This window comes from Haematobia irritans, chromosome 4 (assembly GCF_050003625.1).
Source record: "Haematobia irritans isolate KBUSLIRL chromosome 4, ASM5000362v1, whole genome shotgun sequence".
Taxonomy (NCBI): Eukaryota; Metazoa; Arthropoda; class Insecta; order Diptera; family Muscidae; genus Haematobia; species Haematobia irritans.
The window spans coordinates 37,523,546-37,543,487 of record NC_134400.1 but is presented as its reverse complement, the minus strand read 5'-3'; the positions used below and the strand labels follow the sequence as shown (position 1 = coordinate 37,543,487).

The window sequence follows — 19,942 nt, the reverse complement described above, 5'->3', positions numbered from 1 at the left end:
CGGTTGAAATTTGGTACGTGGTGTTTGCATATGGTCTCTAACTACCATGCAAAAATTGGTCCATAATTATAAATAGCCCCTACGCAATCCATGGTGGAGGGTACATAAGATTCGGCCTGGCCGAACTTACGATTGTATACACTTGTTGAAAAATCGGCTCTTAATCTCGCCACTTTCGATTTTTTGAAGAGTTGCCAAAATAAAAAGAAAAGTCGATTAATCGATTAAAAATTCGATTAGTCGATTTTCCACCAAGAAAAAAGTATAAAAATGTAATTTAAAAATATCTTCAAATTACAAACTCATGCCATATTATATTGTTATAGATTATCTAACTTTCTTCTTGATTTTTTACTTTAGGTATGGTGCTCCCAAACAATCGTGGCGTTTATTATATAGGGCATCTACCCATGGCTATAATTCTTATGCATTTCATCGTTATTGTGATGGTGCTGCTCCCTGTATGGTAATATGTTTGGTATGTTGAAAATGTGGTGTGATATCCGCAAATTTATAGAATGTTTATTTGTAAGCTAAGACAAAAACCCAAATGTACTAGAATTTGTAATAATTGTACATATGTTATATTGCAACAAATTTTGGGCTTCGTGTTCACAATTTGAATAGTTAATGATAAATATCTATCTTGTATTGTACTGAATCAGCTCCGAAAAATAATTTGTGTAAGCCTAAAGGTATTTTTATCAAGGCTAAGCCGACTCCGGTGATGATTGTCATGTCTAGCAATCTGTGATCTAGGATTTGTTTTATTCGGATTCAGATGTATTTATTATCGTTCTATTTTATATTCTCTGAATCACCCACCACAGGCTTGCATAGATAAAATTATCTATTCGACTTGATAGAGATGTCCCAATTGACTGCAAAGATAAATAGAATTTCATATTTTAATTTAACTTATAGATGGTAACAAATGTGTCGCGGGGGTAAAGGGTGATACGGTCAAAATTTGGTCAAGGGAAAACGCGTGTAAATCCTTGAAATCGTTTATTTAAAAAATCAAATTAAATTTCTTTTTCAAGTTAAATTAGTATAAAATTCAGGAAAAATATTCAGTTAGGCTTTCGCTTTTCCAAATCCGAATTGCCGGGCCTCACGCTTGACACCTGACATCAGATTTTATACAGCCACCTTGTCCACCTTCTTCGCCGCAGAAAGCCAGTTTGCCTTGAACTGCTGCTCGTCCTTAGCAGGTTTTGTGGTCTTCTTTAGGTTCCGCTTGACAATAGCCCAGTATTTCTCAATTGGGCGGGGCTCTGGCGTGTTGGGAGGACTCTTGTCCTTGGGAACCACCTGCACGTTGTTGGCGGCGTACCACTCCATGGCCTTTTTACCGTAATGGCAAGATGCCAAATCCGGCCAAAACAGTACGGAACAACCGTGTTTCTTCAGGAAAGGCAGCAGACGTTTATTCAAACACTCTTTCACGTAAATTACTTGGTTGACAGTCCCGGAAGCTATGAAAATGCTGCTTTTCAAGCCACAGGTACAGATGGCTTGCCAAACCAGATATTTCTTTGCGAACTTTGACAGTTTTATGTGCTTGAAAATATCTGCTACCTTTCCCCTTCCTTTTGCCGTATAAAACTCCTGTCCCGGAAGCCGCTTGTAGTCGGCTTTGACGTAGGTTTCGTCGTCCATTACCACGCAGTCAAACTTCGTCAGCATCGTCGTGTATAGCCTCCGGGATCGCGCTTTGGCCGTCGTATTTTGTTTATCATCGCGATATGGAGTCACTACCTTCTTGTAAGTCGATAGTCCGGCTCGTTTTTTGGCTCGATGCACGGTTGTAGACGATACACCCAGCTTATTTGCGGCATCTCGGAGAGAGAGGTTAGGGTTTCGCTTGAAACTACCGGCAACTCTCTTTGTCGTCTCAGCGGCTTCCGGTTTTCAATTTCCCTCCGATCCAGACTTCCTGGCTGTCGACAAACGTTCCCCAAACACTTTAATTACATTTGTAACGGTTGATTTGGCAACTTTTAGCGATTTTGCCAGCTTTGCGTGCGAGTAGCTCGGATTTTCGGGATGCGCGAGCAAAATTTTGATACGCTGCTCTTCTTGCTTGGACGGCATTTTGACAACTGAAGAGTGAATTCCAAAATCAAAATAGGAGCAACATTCTACACACACACACACCTTCAAAATGAGGGGTGTTCAGGTTTTTTAAATGCAAAATTGAAAGAAATACGTCAAGTTTATATTGACCAAATTTTGACCGTATCACCCTTTACCATTGTGCTTTTTGTACTCAAAATTGCAAATTTCAACGGGATCTGATGAATTTTGTTCCTCCATGAGGCTTAAGAAATCAAATTTGGAGATTTGTCACAGTGATCTGGTGGTGAGTCGGGTAGGTTTTAGCTGGGCAAGCGAAAAGGTGACGAGTGTCATGTGGGCATTGGTTACAGCTACACTGCTATCAATCAATGATAGGTTGGAATTAAGCCGGCTGTAATTGCCTCATCTTAGATCCAGAGGGATATTGCGTAGACAGGCTGTTGCAGTTCTAAGGACAGCGTTCTGACAGTTCTGTATGTTCCACAGCGTTTCGATTGTTTTAAGTGTCCAAATCCCTTTAAACTGGCTGTGTACTTCTGCCGTCCGTGCAGTGAATTTTGTTGCTGAGGATTTGGTGGCTGATAAAAATCAATGAAATAAGTGGTACGATTATCTGAGTAGACGTTTAATCGATGGCATATATCATCAACAATGGACCTGGATGCAATGATTATATAGTCGTTCACACATGATACAATCACGATGCCTTCAAGAGGGATTGGAATAGAGGATATTTAGAGATTGAAAAGTTTGAACGGAAATATCACCCGACTTTGGGGAACACCCTGTTTCACTCCACGGGATCTTGACTTTATATCCCTAAATTCCACATACGACTGGCAAGCGCACTGATATTTTAAAATAGACGCTTGGTTACTGGTCGTAGGGACGTATTTTCGATGTCCTTGGAGAGTCTGGCATGGTGGACTGTATCGAACGCCTTCAATAGATATAACGCCAGGATGACCGTCCTACGATATGTTTTTGGTTGATTGAGTTCTCTATTAATGTATGCTGAAATGGCTTGCAAAGCTGTCCTCGTGCTAGTTATGTACGGAATCCATGTTAATGGTGGACAGAGAGAAAATTTTCCACAAGACTGGAGATGAGTAGTGCCTCAATACTTTGGTATGTTTTTTGTGCTGTCCAAAATGACTCAAAAGGCCAACGGATTGTTCACAAACTGTTCAGTTTGGAATGCCTTCTCATCGGAGAAAACCAAATTCGGTAACTGACCTCTTTGGTTCAAGCGAATCACCTCATTGACTCTTTCTAGTCTAATTTTTTCTGGACAATGGTGAACTCTAGCACTTTTTGGAAGTTCCATAGGTAAGGTAAAGTGGCAGCCCGATATTTCAGGCTCACTTAGACTATTCAGCCCATTGCGATACCACAGCGGTGAATTTCTCTCTTATCACTCAGTGCTACCCGATTCTATGTTAAGCTCAATGTGTAACGACGAGTTTCCTCCGGTTGCTGAGGTATTGCTCGCGGGGGAAGGGTCCGTCACAGAAATTTGTTTGTGTAGTGACAGAAAAAGGAAAATACGGTGTTATACGTTGATATTAAAGTTTATTGAGGGTAAATCGTCTATAATCAGAGTAGTATATAATGACTGGAGATACGGGTGGTGTGAGCACGTTCCGGGACGTGGTAATGTTTCGATGGGGCCGGATGGGTTTGAAATGGTGGCCTGGATAAGCACACCGGACTGGACTGGCCACGTGTTTGGCCTGATCAATGGTATGTCAGGAATGGGCGAGCTGAATGGCGGCGTATCAAAGTACAGAAGTCTGGGCAGGATCATGCGCTGGCGAATCTGGGTGATTAAATGGCGACCTGGTTAAGTGCGCTCTGGACGTCTGAACAGGAACCTGCGCTGGCGATTCTTGAAGATTAAATGGCGACCTGGTTAAGTACGCCCTGTAAATCCGGTGAGACGTATGGAAACGAGACAGTCGGTGAGTCAGAGGTGGTCCTGTGAAAACTGATGTGGAGCGAGTAGAGCTAGAGTAATGCTAAGCGACGGAGAATAGCGGACGAACAGTGCCCTGGAGCGAACTAGTGGCTAGGAACGGCGGAGTGAACAGATGCGACGACACTTGGAATGGTGACCATGGTAGTACACAAGTCCAACGAAGGGTAGAAAAAATGGGATCGTGTAGATCTGGAGTGACTGCGACCTGGGTAAGTACATAAGTCATACGAAGGGCAGAGACAATGGGATTGTGTAGATCTAGGGTGATTGTGACCTGGGTGAGTAGACGCACAGAAAAAACATGTTTGGACATGGTTGCCGCATCCATTTAATGGTTATCTAGAGTATGTAATTGTCGCGAAAACCATGTATTTTGTCTTTGTAAAAATAATTTTCGAGCGGAGAAAAATATATGTTGGCAATAAGCATTTAAATGGTTCCCAGATGCCGCAAACATGTCCTATTATTTAAATGATAGAATTTGAGACAATTACATGGTCGGGAAAATCATGTACCAGACCTTTCAATTTTTTGACTTTTTTGCAGGGGAAAAAAGTATTTTTATAGGTTACGTATAGACATGTCTTGAACCATTACATGTCCATAAAGACCATAGGTTAGACCACGCACATTGTTTTCGTGACCATTTAATTTTTTTGCAGCGAAAAGAATTTTATAAAAACATTGAGCAGGTACACACGATTTTCATATTGCGCGTCAGTCGTGTGTTGATTGTTTCTTGGAATGGACTGTGTTTTGTGTTTATTTATTTATTCAGAAGTGACACGTGGTTTTATGTGAATACAAAAAAGGAAAGTGTCATTGAAAAAATTTACCTGGTTTGTGTTCTGCATTTTGATATATGATATAAATTATTTTTTTTTGTAGTTACATGATGTCTGCGTTGGTACATTTGATGGGCACAAGTAAGTATGGAATGATTTCTTATTATTGAAATTGAACCAAAATAGAGTGTGTAAAAATATATGATTTTTGCTTGCATGACATTATAAATACAAATAAACAATGAATTAGTTTATAAATAAATAAAAACCAATAAAAAAAATAAATTTTGTGTTTTCTTTTCTCAAGTGGCGTCTTTTTTTCGACGAAAACAAAATTTTTTTCATAAAGATCAAAACATTTTAGATTGCGACCATGTTCTTTTGACGAATACCATAACATTTTAGATCGACACCATTTTCTTTTGATTCAAACAAAATTATTTTTATCACTATAATAACATCTTAGATGAGGTCAAATTTTATTTTTCTTAGAACCATGTTCACTGAGCCAACATTGTTGCAGGTGAAAATGTTACATGGTCGCCGCAAAAATAGCTCCTATCCTATTATTTTGCTCTTCGAATATGATTGTGACAATCATGTTTCTTCTCTGCGTGTACACAAGTCAAACGAAGGGCAATGATATCGTGTAGATCTGGAGTGACTGTGACCTTGGTAAGTAACAGGTTGGCTGATAAGTTCTCGGTCTGACACATAGATGGCGTCGCTACTATTAAATGCATATTATTTTTATATCCTCCACCATAGGATGGGGTGGAGGATATATTGCTCTAAGACCCCATAAAGTATATATATTCTGGGTCGTGGTGAAATTCTGAGTCGACCTGAGCATGTCCGTCCGTCCGTCTGTTGAAATCACGCTAACTTCCGAACGAAACAAGCTATCGACTTGAAACTTGGCACAAGTAGTTGTTATTGATGTAGGTCGGATGGTATCGCAAATGGGCCATATCGGTCCACTTTTACGTATAGCCCCCATATAAACGGACCCCCAAATTTGGCTTGCGATTGCTCTAAGAGAAGCAAATTTCATCCGATCCGGCCGAAATTTAGTACATGGTGTTAGTATATGGTCTATAACAACCATGCAAAAATTGGTCCATATCGGTCCACTTTTACGTATAGCCCCCATATAAACGGACCCCTAACTTTGGCTTGCGATTGCTCTAAGAGAAGCAAATTTCATCCGATCCGGCTGAACTTTGGTCCATGGTGTTAGTATATGGTCTCTAATAACCATGCAAAAATTGGTCCATATCGATCTATAATTACATATAGCCCCCATATAAACCGATCCCCCGATTTGGATTGCGGAGCCTCTAAGAGAACCAAATTTCATCCGATCCGGCTGAAATTTGGTACATGGTGTTAGTATATGGTCTCTAACAACCATGCAAAAATTGGTCCACATCGGTCCATAATTATATATAGCCCCCATATAAACCGATCCCCCGATTTGGCTTGCGGAGCCTCTAAGAGAAGCAAATTTCATCCGATCCGGCTGAAATTTGGTACATGGTATTGGTAATGTTCTCTAATGACCGTGCAAAAATTGGTCAACATCGGCCCATAATTATATATAGCCCCCATATAAACCGATCCCCAGATTTGACCTCCGGAGCCTCTTAGAGAAGCAAAAGTCATCCGATCTGATTGAAATTTGGTACGTGGTGTTAGTATATTGTCTCTAACAACCGTGCCAAAATTGGTCCATATCGGTCCATAATTATATATAGCCCCCATATAAGCCAATCCCCAGATTTGACCTCCGGAGCCTCTTAGAGGAGCAAAATTCATCCGATCCGGTTGAAATTTGGTACGTGGTGTTAGTATATGGGCTCTAACCACCATGCAAGAATTGGTCTATATCGGTCCATAATTATATATAGCCCCCATATAAATCGATCCCCAGATTTGTCCTCCAGAGCCTCTTGGAGGAGCAAAATTCATCCGATCCGGTTGAAATTTGGAACATGGTGTTAGATTGTGGTCTCTAAGAAACACGCAAGAATTGGCCCATATCGGTCCATAATTATATATAGCCCCCATATAAACCGTTCCCCAGATTTGATCTTCTCTCTCTTGGAGGATCAAAATTCATCCGATCCGGTTGAAATTTGCAACGTGGTGTTAGTATAAAGCCGTTAATAACCATGTCAAAATTGGTCCATATCGGTCTATAGTTATATATAGCCGATCCCCAATCACACAAAAATTGGTCCACATCGGTTCACAATCATGGTTGCCACTCGAGTCAAAAATAACCTACCAAAATTTTATTTTTATAGAAAACATTGTCAAAATGTTATTTCTATAGAAATTTTTTTTCCAAATTTTATTTCTATTGAAATTTTTTCCAAATTTTATTTCTATACAAAATTTTGTCAACATTTTATTTCTATAGAATTTTTTTTTTCCAAATTTTATTTCTATATTATTTTTTTTCCAAATTTTACTTCTATAGAAAATGTCAAAATTTTATTTTGTCAAAATTTTATTTCTACAGAAATTTTAAACTTAATTATATACGTATTTAATCGGCCTTTTTAGTTTAATATATACCACGTATGGACTATGTGGTATATATTACGGTGTTAGGAAGTTTTAAGATAACTTGCCATCGCCAAGTGTTACCGCAACCCAAGTAATTCGATTGTGGATGACAGTCTTCAGTAGAAGTTTCTACGCAATCCATGGTGGAGGATACATAAGCTTCGGCCTGGCCGAACTTACGGCCGTATATACTTGTTATATAGTACCAACCTTCAACTGGTTCGTGTCAAAATTTGACGTCTGTAAGTCAATTAGTTTGTGAGATAGAGCGTCTTTTGTGAAGCAACTTTTGTTATTGTGAAAAAATGAGAAAAAAGGAATTTCGTGTTTTGATAAAATACTGTTTTCTGAAGGGAAAAAATACGGTGGAAGCAAAAACTTGGCTCGATAATGAGTTTCCGGACTCTGCCCCAAGGAAATCAATAATTGATTGGTATGTAAAATTCAAGCATGGTGAAATGAGCACGGAGGACGGTGAACGCAGTGGACGCCCGAAAGAGGTGGTTACCGACGAAAACATCAAAACAATCCACAAAATGATTTTGAATGACCGTAAAATGAAGTTGATCGAGATAGCAGAGGCCTTAAAGATATCAAAGGAACGTGTTGGTCATATTATTCATCAATATTTGGATATGCGGAAGCTCTGTGCAAAATGGGTGCCGCGAGAGCTCATTATTCTGAGCGGTGTTTGCAGCTGTTAACTCGTAATACACCCGAGTTTTTCCGTCGATATGTGACAATGGATGAAACATGGCTCCATCACTACACTCCTGAGTCCAATCGACAGTCGGCTGAGTGGACAGCGACCGGTGAACCGTCTCCGAAACGTGGAAGGACTCAAAAGTCCGCTGACAAAGTAATGGCCTCTGTTTTTTGGGATGCGCATGGAATAATTTTTATCGATTATCTTGAGAAGGGAAAAACCACAACAGTGACTATTATATGGCGTTAGTAGAGCGAAGAGGAGCAAAACGGCCCCATATGAAGAAGAAACAAGTATATACGGCCGTAAGTTCGGCCAGGCCGAATCTTATGTACCCTCCACCATGGATTGCGTTGAAACTTCTACGAAAGACTGTCATCCACAATCGAAATACTTGGGTTGTGGTATCTTAAAACTTCTTAACATCGTTTTCTAAATTGTGAGTTAGTCCATACGTGGTATATATTAGACAAAAAAGTTATGTATAGTTAAGTCTACAAATAATTACGAATCGATATGGACTTTTTGCACGGTACGTAGAGAGCCAGAATTGAAATATGGGGGTCGCTTATATCGGGGCTATATACAATTATGAACTTGATATGGACCAATTTTTGTGTGGTTGGAAATCGATTTATCTGAGGGATATATAACTATAGACCGATATGGACCTAGTTAGGCATGGTTGTTAACGACCATATACTACCACAAGGTACCAAATTTCAACTCACTCGGATGAAATTTGCTCCTCCAAGAGGCTCCAAAACCAAATCGCGGGATCGGTTTATATGGGGCTATATATGATTATGGACTGATATGGACCACTTTTGGCATGGTTGTTAAATATCATGTACGATCACCACGTACCAAATTTCAAGAAGATCGGATGAATTTTGCTTCTCCAAAAGGCACCGGAGGTCAAATCTGGGGATCGGTTTATATGGGAGCTACATATATAATTATGGGCTGATAGGAACCAATTCATGCATGGTTGTTGGATACATACTAACATCACGTACGAAATTTCAACCGAATGGGAAGAATTTTGCTCTTCCAAGGGGCTCTGGACCCGTGTAAAAATTGGTGGATCTGCCATATCTGATTAGATATGATAGTATATGTAGGCAGATCTGGACAGATCCGAAAAATGGTAATATCTGATCAGATCTAATTCTAAAGGAATTAGATCTGATCAGATCTCAAATTTGGCCCACATCTAATTATATCTAAGTTGATATAATTAGATGTTAATATATCTAATTATATATAATTTTTTCTACAAATTTCCAAAATTAGTGAAATTACAGTAATTAATAAAAAAGATTTATTTTATGGTTTTATAATGAAAAGAGTATTTAATATTATAAGTTGGATCAAACATATGTACATTATATATATGTCTAGGTATAAAAGCCTAAGAATTAAAAAACAACAAAAACAATATATATACATAGCCACCAAGGGTTCTGGCATTTAAATTTCCCAAGGCGTTAGTACTTTGCTCTCTGCAAACAGTTCTTTAAATGAGTCTCGCAATTCCTTTATTTGGCTACTCGGAATGAAAACTCTGAAAAATATAAAATATACAGAAGAATTATCAGTCTATTTAAAGATATATTTGCAAATAATACATATACTTACCAAAATTTGCTTCTCGTACCCAATAATTTAAACCAGCGCTGTATTGAATGGTTTGTGCGAAGCTCCAAATGCCATACTATAACTAATTGCACGGGAATGTATCCGGTTCACAATGCAAATCATCTCCAAATTTGTATTCTTTTTGATATTGGAAAATACTTCCTTCTATCGCAACTTCGGATATGGCCTGGTCACAAATCTTTACGTTGTCTTCCGCTGTCTTCTTTTAATCTTTTCCTGGACTACCACAAATTCATCCTCCTAAAACAGAGAAAATATTCAATATATAAAAATAGGAACAAAATAATAAACTTACCTTATCACAGCTTCTCATACTCCTTTATCTTCCTCGAAAAATGAGTAGACATTCGATTTTTATATGAAATAAAAATATGAAACTCGCATTATCAAATATTTGATATATATTTTTTTTCAAATTTAATAAAAACAGGCGTTGCTAATGGTGATAGTTATGGGGTGACATTTTTGAAAACAAAAAGACGGTTGTGTCTGAAAGTTAAGCATTTTATGAAGACACTTCAAAATGATATTTAAAAGGGTTTCTTGAAACTGTCACAACATATAACGATTGTTTGGTTATGTTCACCACATGTTTTGATGTGCGACCATACATACGTGCTTGTAACCAAGTATATCACGTTAGTATTCTCGTAACAAACACATTATTTTTACAAACAAACATATACAAATATTTTTTTATCCGTGTTACACAACTGGTTCATGATTTAATGCGATATATATAATTAGATATGGAGCTATATATAGTATATATAATTAGATATGATGTCATATATGAAGATATATAATTAGATCTTACCAGATATGACTGATATAAATAGATATAACAACATATATAATGAGATCTTGAATCAGATCTAATCATATATAACACTATACATAACATATCTCCGTAGATCTATTTATATCTACAAACATATCTGAGCAGATATAATTATATATACTTTGATATTTTTAGACATGATTAGATCTCTCAATTTTTACACGGGGAGGTCAAATCTGGGGATCGGTTTATATGGGGGCTATATATAATTATGGACCGATGTGGACCAATTTTTGCATGTTTGTTAGAGACCATATACTAACACCATATACCAAATTTCAGCCGGATCGGATGAAATTTGCTTCACTTAGAGGCCTCGCAAGCCAAATCGGGGGATCGGTTTATATGGGGGCTATATATAATTATGGACCGATGTGGACCAATTTTTGCATGGGAGTTTGAGGCCATATATTAACACCACGTACCAAATTTCAGCCGGATCGGATGAAATTTGCTTCTCTTAGAGGCCTCGCAAGCCAATTCGGGGGATCGGTTTATATGGGGGCTATATATAATTATGGACCGATGTGGACCAATTTTTGCATTGTTCTTAGAGACCATATACTAACACTATGTACCAAATTTCAGCCGAGTCGGATGAAATTTGCTTCTCTTAGAGGCCTCGCAAGCCAAATCTGGGGATCGGTTTATATGGGGGCTATATATAATTATGGACCAATGTGGACCAATTTTTGCATGGTTGTTAGAGACCATATACGAACACCATGTACCAAATTTCAGCCGGATCGGATGAAATTTGCTTCTCTTAGAGGCCTCGCAAGCCAATTAGGGGGATCGGTTTATATGGGGGCTATATATAATTATGAACCGATGTGGACCAATTTTTGCATGGTTGTTAGAGACCATATACTAACACCATGTACCAAATTTCAGCCGGATCGGATGAAATTTGCTTCTCTTAGAGACCTCGCAAGCCAAATTTGGGGGTCCGTTTATATGGGGGTTATACGTAAAAGTGGACCGATAAGGCCCATTTGCAATACCATACGACCTACGTCAATAACAACTACTTGTGCCAAGTTTCAAGTCGATAGCTTGTTTCGTTCGGAAGTTAGCGTGATTTCAACAGACGGACGGACGGACGGACATGCTCAGATCGACTCAGAATTTCACCATGACCCAGAATATATATACTTTATGGGGTCTTAGAGCAATATTTCGATTTGTTACAAACGGAATGACAAAGTTAATATACCCCCCATCCTATGGTGGAGGGTATAAAAAGTGTTGTTCCACCAAGACAACGCACCGTGCCACAAGTCATTGAGAACGATAGCAAAAATTCATGAATTGGGCTTCGAATTGCTTCCCCACCCACCGTATTCTCCAGATCTGGCCCCACCGATTTTTTCTTATTCTGAGACCTTATTTCTTATCCTCGCAGGGAGAAAAATTGTCTGCAATGAAAAGGTGATCGCCGAAACTGAGGCCTATTTTGAGGCAAAACCAAAGGAGTACTACCAAAATGGTATCAACAAATTGGAAGGTCGTTATAATCGTTATATCGCTCTTGAAGGGAACTATGTTGAATAATAAAAACGACTTTTGACAAAAAAATGTGTTTTTCATTGTTAGACCGGGGACTTATCAGCCAACCTGTTACAGAGGTCAAATATGGGGCAAAGTCAATGGGATCGTGAAGATCGAGAGTGATTGCGACCTTGATAAGTACACAAGTCAAATGTACTGCGGGCCGTTCGTCTTTGATGCGGAGGGAATAACGTGGTGCAACGTAAACTGGCGACCTTGAATTACCACGTGTATTCCACTTGTGCAATAACAGGCCAGTACACTGTTAGAAAAATATGTTTTTCATATGTTCCGATATGAACAAAATGTGTTTCGGGCACGATTTTAAACCACAATATATTTAAGTGCGAACATGTAATGTTCCTAAACTAACACTAAATGTTTGGGACATCTATGTTAATATGTTAGAATATATTATGTTTGGGGCATCAATGTTTCATAAAAATCATATGTGTGAATACAAACATATATAAATTTACAAATTTCGACTAAACATACATATGTTGTGATATTTTATTCAAAGCGACAGAGAGAGTATAGAGAGAAATAGAGATGGAAACCGGGAGAGTTGACGAAAGATATCAATATAACACAGCAAAAGAGTCAAAAGAGAACAATTTCTGTGAAACCGCTTGTATGTTGTTTCGGAAAACTGTTTTATGATAAGGCCAAAAATGTGATATGTTTAAGTCTAAATATTATTTAATTTGAATAAAGAGAATATACATTCTGAACCAAGAGAATAGACATTTGAAAAACAAACAGCTTATGTTTTCGCCTTGAGAGCAGCATTTTATGTATGTGTGGACATGTGTTTTGTTTATCATTTTGGCATTATGGGCACAATTTTTTTCTTGGTTCGTTAAAAGAAATCAGGGGTCTTCATAAAAATAACGAAAGGGCACTATACTCTTTTTAGAGTTGGGACAGTAAAATGAAATAAGGAGGAAATAGTGAAAAATTATACAGTAAAATGTAAAAAAAACAAACTTTAGTTCCTCTTTATTAAAAAGTAGTCCACGAGGAGTTGACGGACACCATCAAATATAAAAGCGGGCATTAAGTTCGAGTTTTACAGCTAAAACAATTTAAAAAGTATATTTTCTTTAAAATGAATTATTAAAGAAAAATAAAAGGAATTTTAGAGCGATGGTGTTAAATGCTAGTAAAAAACTGTTCACTCCTAAATAAATTTATGTTTATATTATAAAATTATGTATGTATGATTATACTCGACTCCACGTTCTTCTTTTGTTAGTTTTTGAATTCCTTCCAAATTTTAAAGTTTTGTACAAAAACAGTTTTTATTACAAGATTGTTATTTTTGCAATAAAAAATAATATTTTATCCAAAAATCAGTCAATTTCGTTTATATCAAGCACTGTTACTGACTATAAATCGTTAATAACACACATTTCGAAGTTTCATTTAAAAAAGAATTAATATAGTATAAATATAAATGTGTAAATTAAAAAAAAAAAAAAAAAAAAAAAAACATGTTCGGTCGGAGCAGGGATTGAACCCACGACCCTTTGCATGCAAGGCAGACATGCTAACCACTGCTCCACGTGGCAAACAAATGTATGTTTCTGTTAAATAATGTTATGTTTGCATGGGCTCGTGGGCGCTGCAAACTATGCTATATAAATGTAACTTATAACGATAATTGTCTACTGGTGACTATAACTGCTACGTAGCCCAGTGGATAGTGTGTTGTCTTACAAACTGTATGGTCCTCGGTTCGATTCTCCGTCCAGGCGAAAGGTAAAATTTAAAAAATTTATAAAAGTGAATAATTTCTTCAACATTATTTGTATTACAGAGAAAGGTTCCAATAACTAAAAAAATTCGTGGAAGTGAAAATTACGAGTATGTTAGGGAATGAGCACAATCGTGTTTGGGAAAAATTCTTCCAAGCATATAATATTTTTGGCTCAAAATGCTTCCAAACATATAATATGTTCACATAAAACAAACATATTAATGTTTCGGCAGTATGCAATAATATATGTGCTTCCTGCAAAATATGTTTGGAACATATGTTAAAGAAGCGATTTTTTTTGAGGGTGTAGAACTATGCAACACAGGCTTTCACTCAATAACACTCCACTAGCAAGACTTCAGCTTGAATATTATTGCACACTATACTTACCACCTGTTGACTCGTCCACGTGTGATCTCCAAATGACCACGATTAGCCTTTGCAGCTTCCTTAAAAAGGCCGTCAGGCTGCAGTCGCCGTCACTATACACACCGTTACATTTCCACAACGATATATAAGCTGCAAGTTACTTTGCTCCCTGCATGTCGTCGTTGCTGCATCCGCTTTTGTTTATGGGCAATTCCAACCGATAACGGTATCTTGTTTATTTCATATATACGCTAAGTAAAATTAGCCTAGAAATGAATGCAATGGGAATTCTTGTTGCAACTTAAATGTAATAGGTATATAATTAATAATTTCTCGATAAGAATAAAATGAAGCAGTTCAAAAATAATGGAAAGTAAATAAACGGTCAAAACGAGGGTAACCGACTTTCGTCGTTACAAATGACAAGGGGCCTCCTTTTTATAGCCGAGTCCGAACGGCGTTCCAAATTGCAGCCAATTCGCTTAGAGAAGCTTTAAAACACTCAGAAATGTCACCAGCATTACTGAGGTGGGATAATCCACCGCTGAAAAACGTTTTGATGTTTGGTCGAAACTGGGTTCGAACCCACGACCCTGTGTATGCAAGGCGGGCATGCTAACCATTGCTCCACGGTGGCTCCCGTGGAAGTTCCATGACTTTAGTCCAAGCTCATATGCTCAATACGTTCTCGCAATGTCTTCAGGTCACGGGCAAGCTTTCTACCACTGCGATTTATCCAGCAATTAAATGCTGGAGGACTCTAATGATAGCCACTTGTCGTTTTCATCTAAATGTATACACGCAAAGAAAAAAAAAAAGTTTGGAAAACGTGTACCGAAAACGTTTTTCTTTTGTTAGAGTTTTTTGAATTGCTTCGAAACTTTTAAACTTTTATCACCAAAAAAATTCGTTTGTTACAAAATTTTTAGGTTTTCAATAAAAAAAGTTATGTTTGAAACAGCAATACAGTCCATTTCGTTTATATCAAACACTGTTCTTTTCTGACTTTAGGTCTTTAATAAGACACATTTTACAGTTCAAAATTTAATATACTACAATGTAATGTTGAACATTTTTTCGGAATCTTCCGAACATATCTGGAATATATGTAAAAAAAAAAAAACTTTGGTCGAAGCAGGGATCGAACCCACGACCCTTGGCATGCAAGTCGGACGTAGCAACCATTGCACCACGGTGCCAAACTAAATGTTTGTTTCTGTTAAATAAACTTTGTTTATTCGGTTCGTGGGCGCCGCAAGCTATGCTATATAAATATAACTTATATGGATATTTATCTATTGATGACCATAACAGGTACATAGCTCAGTGGTTAGTGTGTTGGCTTACAAAGTGCATGGTCCGCGGTTCGATTCTCCGTCCAGGCGAAAGGTAAAAAAATTTAAAAATTTATAAAATCGTATAATTTCTTCTACATTGTTGGTATTACAGGAAAAGGTGTTAAGAACTAAAAAACATCGTCGATGTGAGAAAGATGTGAGGAAAAATGCAATTAGAGGGAAATGCAATTTTTTTTGAGTTTGTCCTTATGAAATTGTTTTTACATCCTGGAAAAGAATAAACGTTTATCACAAAAAGTATATACTTTTCTCCCAAATACACTTCCTTACAGCGAAAAGCAAATGAGAAACGAACTTTGTTTGTCTAAAATTTCGTTTGGGAGGAAAGAATTATTTTTTTGCGTGTAGCAACCACACTACCAGACTTGAAATTCATCAATAATAACTTTGTCTCTAAATGCAAAAGATCAAAATGATTTTGTAAACTTGTAAACGATAAGGAGCGCCTTGGAAACTATAGCCACCTATAGTTGGTTGCAATACATATCAGCCACCCTGTGTAACAATCTTTTACAATGATATGGAAAAGGTATCCTGATAAACACAATTTGACATCAATTGGGATCAATTTGATATCGACAACTCAAAGCCAGAATTAAAATGGTTAAAATTTATATAAATGGTGTTTAAATTGTAAGGGCCGATGTTGAATGTGAACCACACCTAAACACCAAGTTTTTTTTCCGAATTTTATTTGACATTTCTCTATTTCAGACTTACTCAATTTGAACCATGGACGTCGTGAATGGGCAGAATGGTTCCAAGAAATGGCAACAATGGATGATCGATTTTCGAAGAAAATCATCTTCAGTGATGAGGCACATTTTCACCTCAGTGGATTCGTCAATAAACAGAATTGCCGCGAAATTGGGCGAATGAGAATCCAAGAGTGATTGTCGAAAAACCAATGCACCCACAAAGAGTGACTCTTTGGTGCGGTTTATGGGCTGGCGGCATCATCGGGCCGTATTTTTTCCAAAATGAGCCCGGTCAGGCAGTTACTGTGAATGGTGTTCGCTATCGTGAGATGATAACGAACCTTTTATGGCCCGAATTGGAAGATATGGATGTGGACGATAAGTGGTTTCGGCAGGACGGTGCCACTTGCCACACAGCTAACGAAACAATGGCTCTTTTGCGCAACAAATTCAATGGCCGTGTTATCTCACGTAATGGCAATGTCAATTGGCCGCCAAGATCATGTGATTTGACAACGTTGGACTTTTTTCTTTGGGGTTATATGAAAGAAAAGGTGTACGTCGATAAGCCAGCAACTATTCAAGAGCTAAAGGATGAGATAATTCGGCACATTAACGGCATAGAACCTCCATTATGCCTCAGCGTCATCAAAAATTTGGACCATCGGATGAAGGTGTGTCACCGAGGTCGCGGCGCCCATTTGGCCGATATTTTGTTCCGTACATAATTAAGTAATACCAATATATCATAATAAAATAAAATTACAATAATTTCCTAAATGGTTTGTGTTTTATTCGAAATCAACATCGGCCCTTGAAATTTTAACCAAAAATGCTCAAATTAAAATATTTCTCAAACGTCAGTGTTGGGTTGGTGGGTTTAAGTTTAAGCGAACATCCAAATAGTTTCTTAAAACTATTTCTTAACTTTTTTTTAATTTCAGGGTTCCCATGGTGAAATAAGTGGCGGTTTCACCGATGTAGCCTGGGCTAAAACATCACGCAAAGGTGTCTATATACCATCGGAAAAAGCTTTTCTATTTGCTTTGAATCCGGCTGGTTCAGGGCAGCCCCACAAATTTGATATTGTCAAAAAGCCTTATGCCATATGCTATCATCCAGAGTAAGTTACCGTTCTTTTCCCTAATATACTCTACAAGTAGTACAATTAAGTAATTTTTGTTTTTATTGCAGTTGTGGTCCCATTTTTGGAGCTGGTGCCGATCTGATGATAGCTAATAATTGTCATACGGATAAAGAGTCTTACTCTAATTTACCTCATTCCTATGATGGCCCCAATGCATCCTACGCGTCGTTATTTGGCGATTATAATTTCAGTATTGCTGATTATGAAGTTTTTACAACTGTTTGAATGTTCTCAAAATTGAATAAAGAAAACAAAATACAGAAAATACGTAAATACTAATTTCATATGATTCTTGGATTTAAACGTAAACACGTTAAGAAAATTTTGGTTAATTTTAAAAATTTTTAATTTTTAATATCATACCACTATCACAAAAGTAAGTAAATATATTTTCAACAAATTCAAGAAAATTTATAATTATTTTTTTCACTTGTTTAAGAAAATTTTGTAGAAGGAAAATTGGAGTTAAAAATTTAAAAAAATTTCTTTGGAGCCATACGAAGTTCAAGACAGCGTATTTGTGGTAAAATTAATAAAGTTTAAGAAATTCTGTACTATTTGGGGGGGGGGGGGGTAATATGAATTTAGTAAATCATTATGTTCCATTTGTGTATAATTTTATCCCGTTTTTTAGTTCATCTGATCCAGTGGAAATTTGTTACGGGATGACAATATAAGCCCTTTAATAACCATTAAAATATTGGTCTATATCAGACCATATTTATATGTAGCTACCATATGAACCTGTCCCCAGATTTTACTTCATGAGTGTCATGGTCTGCGATCGAAATGTTTGACTGACCAAGGCTATAGAAAATTTTGTTAAAATTTTATTTATATAGAAATTTTTTGTCAGAATTTTATTTCTATAGTAAATTTTGTCAAAATTGTATTTCTGTAGAAATTTTTGTCAAAATTTTATTTCTATTGAAAATTTAGACCAAATTATATTCCTTTAGAACATTTTTTTAAAATTTTACTTCTATATGTTTTTTTCAAATATTTATTTTAATAGAAAATTTTGTCAAAATATTCTTTCAATAAAAAATGTTGTCAAATTTTTATGGATATAAAAAAAATTGTCAAAACTTTATTTCTATAGAAAAATTTGTCAAAATTTTATTTCTATAAAAAAATTTGTCGAAATTCTATTTCGGTAGAAAATTTTGCCAAAATTTTATTTCCATAGGAAATTTTCTCAAAATTTTATTTCTATAAAATATTTTGTCAAAATTTTATTTCTGTAGAAAATTTTGCCATAATTTTATTTTTAGTTTTGTTAGTTGACCTTTGGAATTTTACAATTTTGGGATTATTATCTAACTTCAGTTAGACATGAGCATTGTAAGGAGAAAGTCTATTACTTTGTAAAATATAATATCTCGCTGAAGATGATCACCGATGGTGTATCGAAATATCCGAGAATAGCAATAATTCAATAAAAAGTAATGAAAAACATTAACACCAGCATTTTTCATTAGTCCATGACCTCAAGCCAAACAAATAATCCCAAAATTGTATAATTTTATTTCTGTAGAAAATTTTCTCAAAATGACAATATTTTCTATAAAAATAAAATTTTGAAAAAAAAAATCCTATAGAAGTCAAATTTTGACAAAATGTTTTAAAAGTATAAAATTTGGACAAAATTTTCTAAAGATATAAAATTTGGGTAAAATTTTGGAAAAATTTTCTATAGAAATAAAATTTTAACGAAATTTTCTATAGAAATAAAATTTTAACGAAATTTTCTATAGAAATAAAATTTTGACAAAATTTTCTATAGAAACAAAATTTTGAAAAAATTTTCTATAGACATAAAATTTTGATAAAATCTTCTATAGAAATAAAATTTTGATAAAATCTTCTATAGAAGATTTTATCAAAATTTTATTTCTATAGAAAATTTTTTCAAAATTTTGTTTCTATAGAAAATTTTGTCAAAATTTTATTTCTATAGAAAATTTCGTTAAAATTTTATTTCTATAGAAAATTTCGTTAAAATTTTATTTCTATAGAAAATTTTTTCAAAATTTTATCCAAATTTTATATCTTTAGAAAATTTTGTCCAAATTTTATACCTTTAAAACATTTTGTCAAAATTTGACTTCTATAGGATTTTTTTTTTCAAAATTTTATTTTTATAGAAAATATTGTCAAAATGTTATTTATATAGAAAATTTTGTCAAAATTTTATTTCTATAGAAAGTTTTGTTAACTTATAGTTTTATAGAAAATATATTCAAAATTGTATATTTTTTATGGAAATAAATTTATGACAAAACTTTTTATAGAAATAAAATTAAGCAAATTTATTTAGAAAATATTGTCAAAATTTTATTTCTATAGAAATTTTAGTTGAAAATCTATTTCTATAGAAAATTATGAAAATTTTATTTCTATAAAAAATTTTGTCAAACTATTATTTC

The 19,942-nt window shown here is 35.8% G+C and overlaps 1 protein-coding gene across 1 annotated transcript in view; it reads left to right on the top strand.

The window, feature by feature from the left end:
- The window catches only part of LOC142233800 (uncharacterized), a 53,400-nt gene extending 35,614 nt beyond the window's left edge, over window positions 1-17,786 (top strand). The window contains exons 6-8 of the mRNA XM_075304831.1: window positions 361-478; window positions 17,311-17,489; window positions 17,561-17,786. Of these exons, the coding sequence (XP_075160946.1) occupies window positions 361-478; window positions 17,311-17,489; window positions 17,561-17,738 (475 nt within the window). The 3' untranslated portion in view covers window positions 17,739-17,786. The remainder of the gene's footprint in view (window positions 1-360; window positions 479-17,310; window positions 17,490-17,560) is intronic.
- Window positions 17,787-19,942: the final 2,156 nt, after the last annotated feature.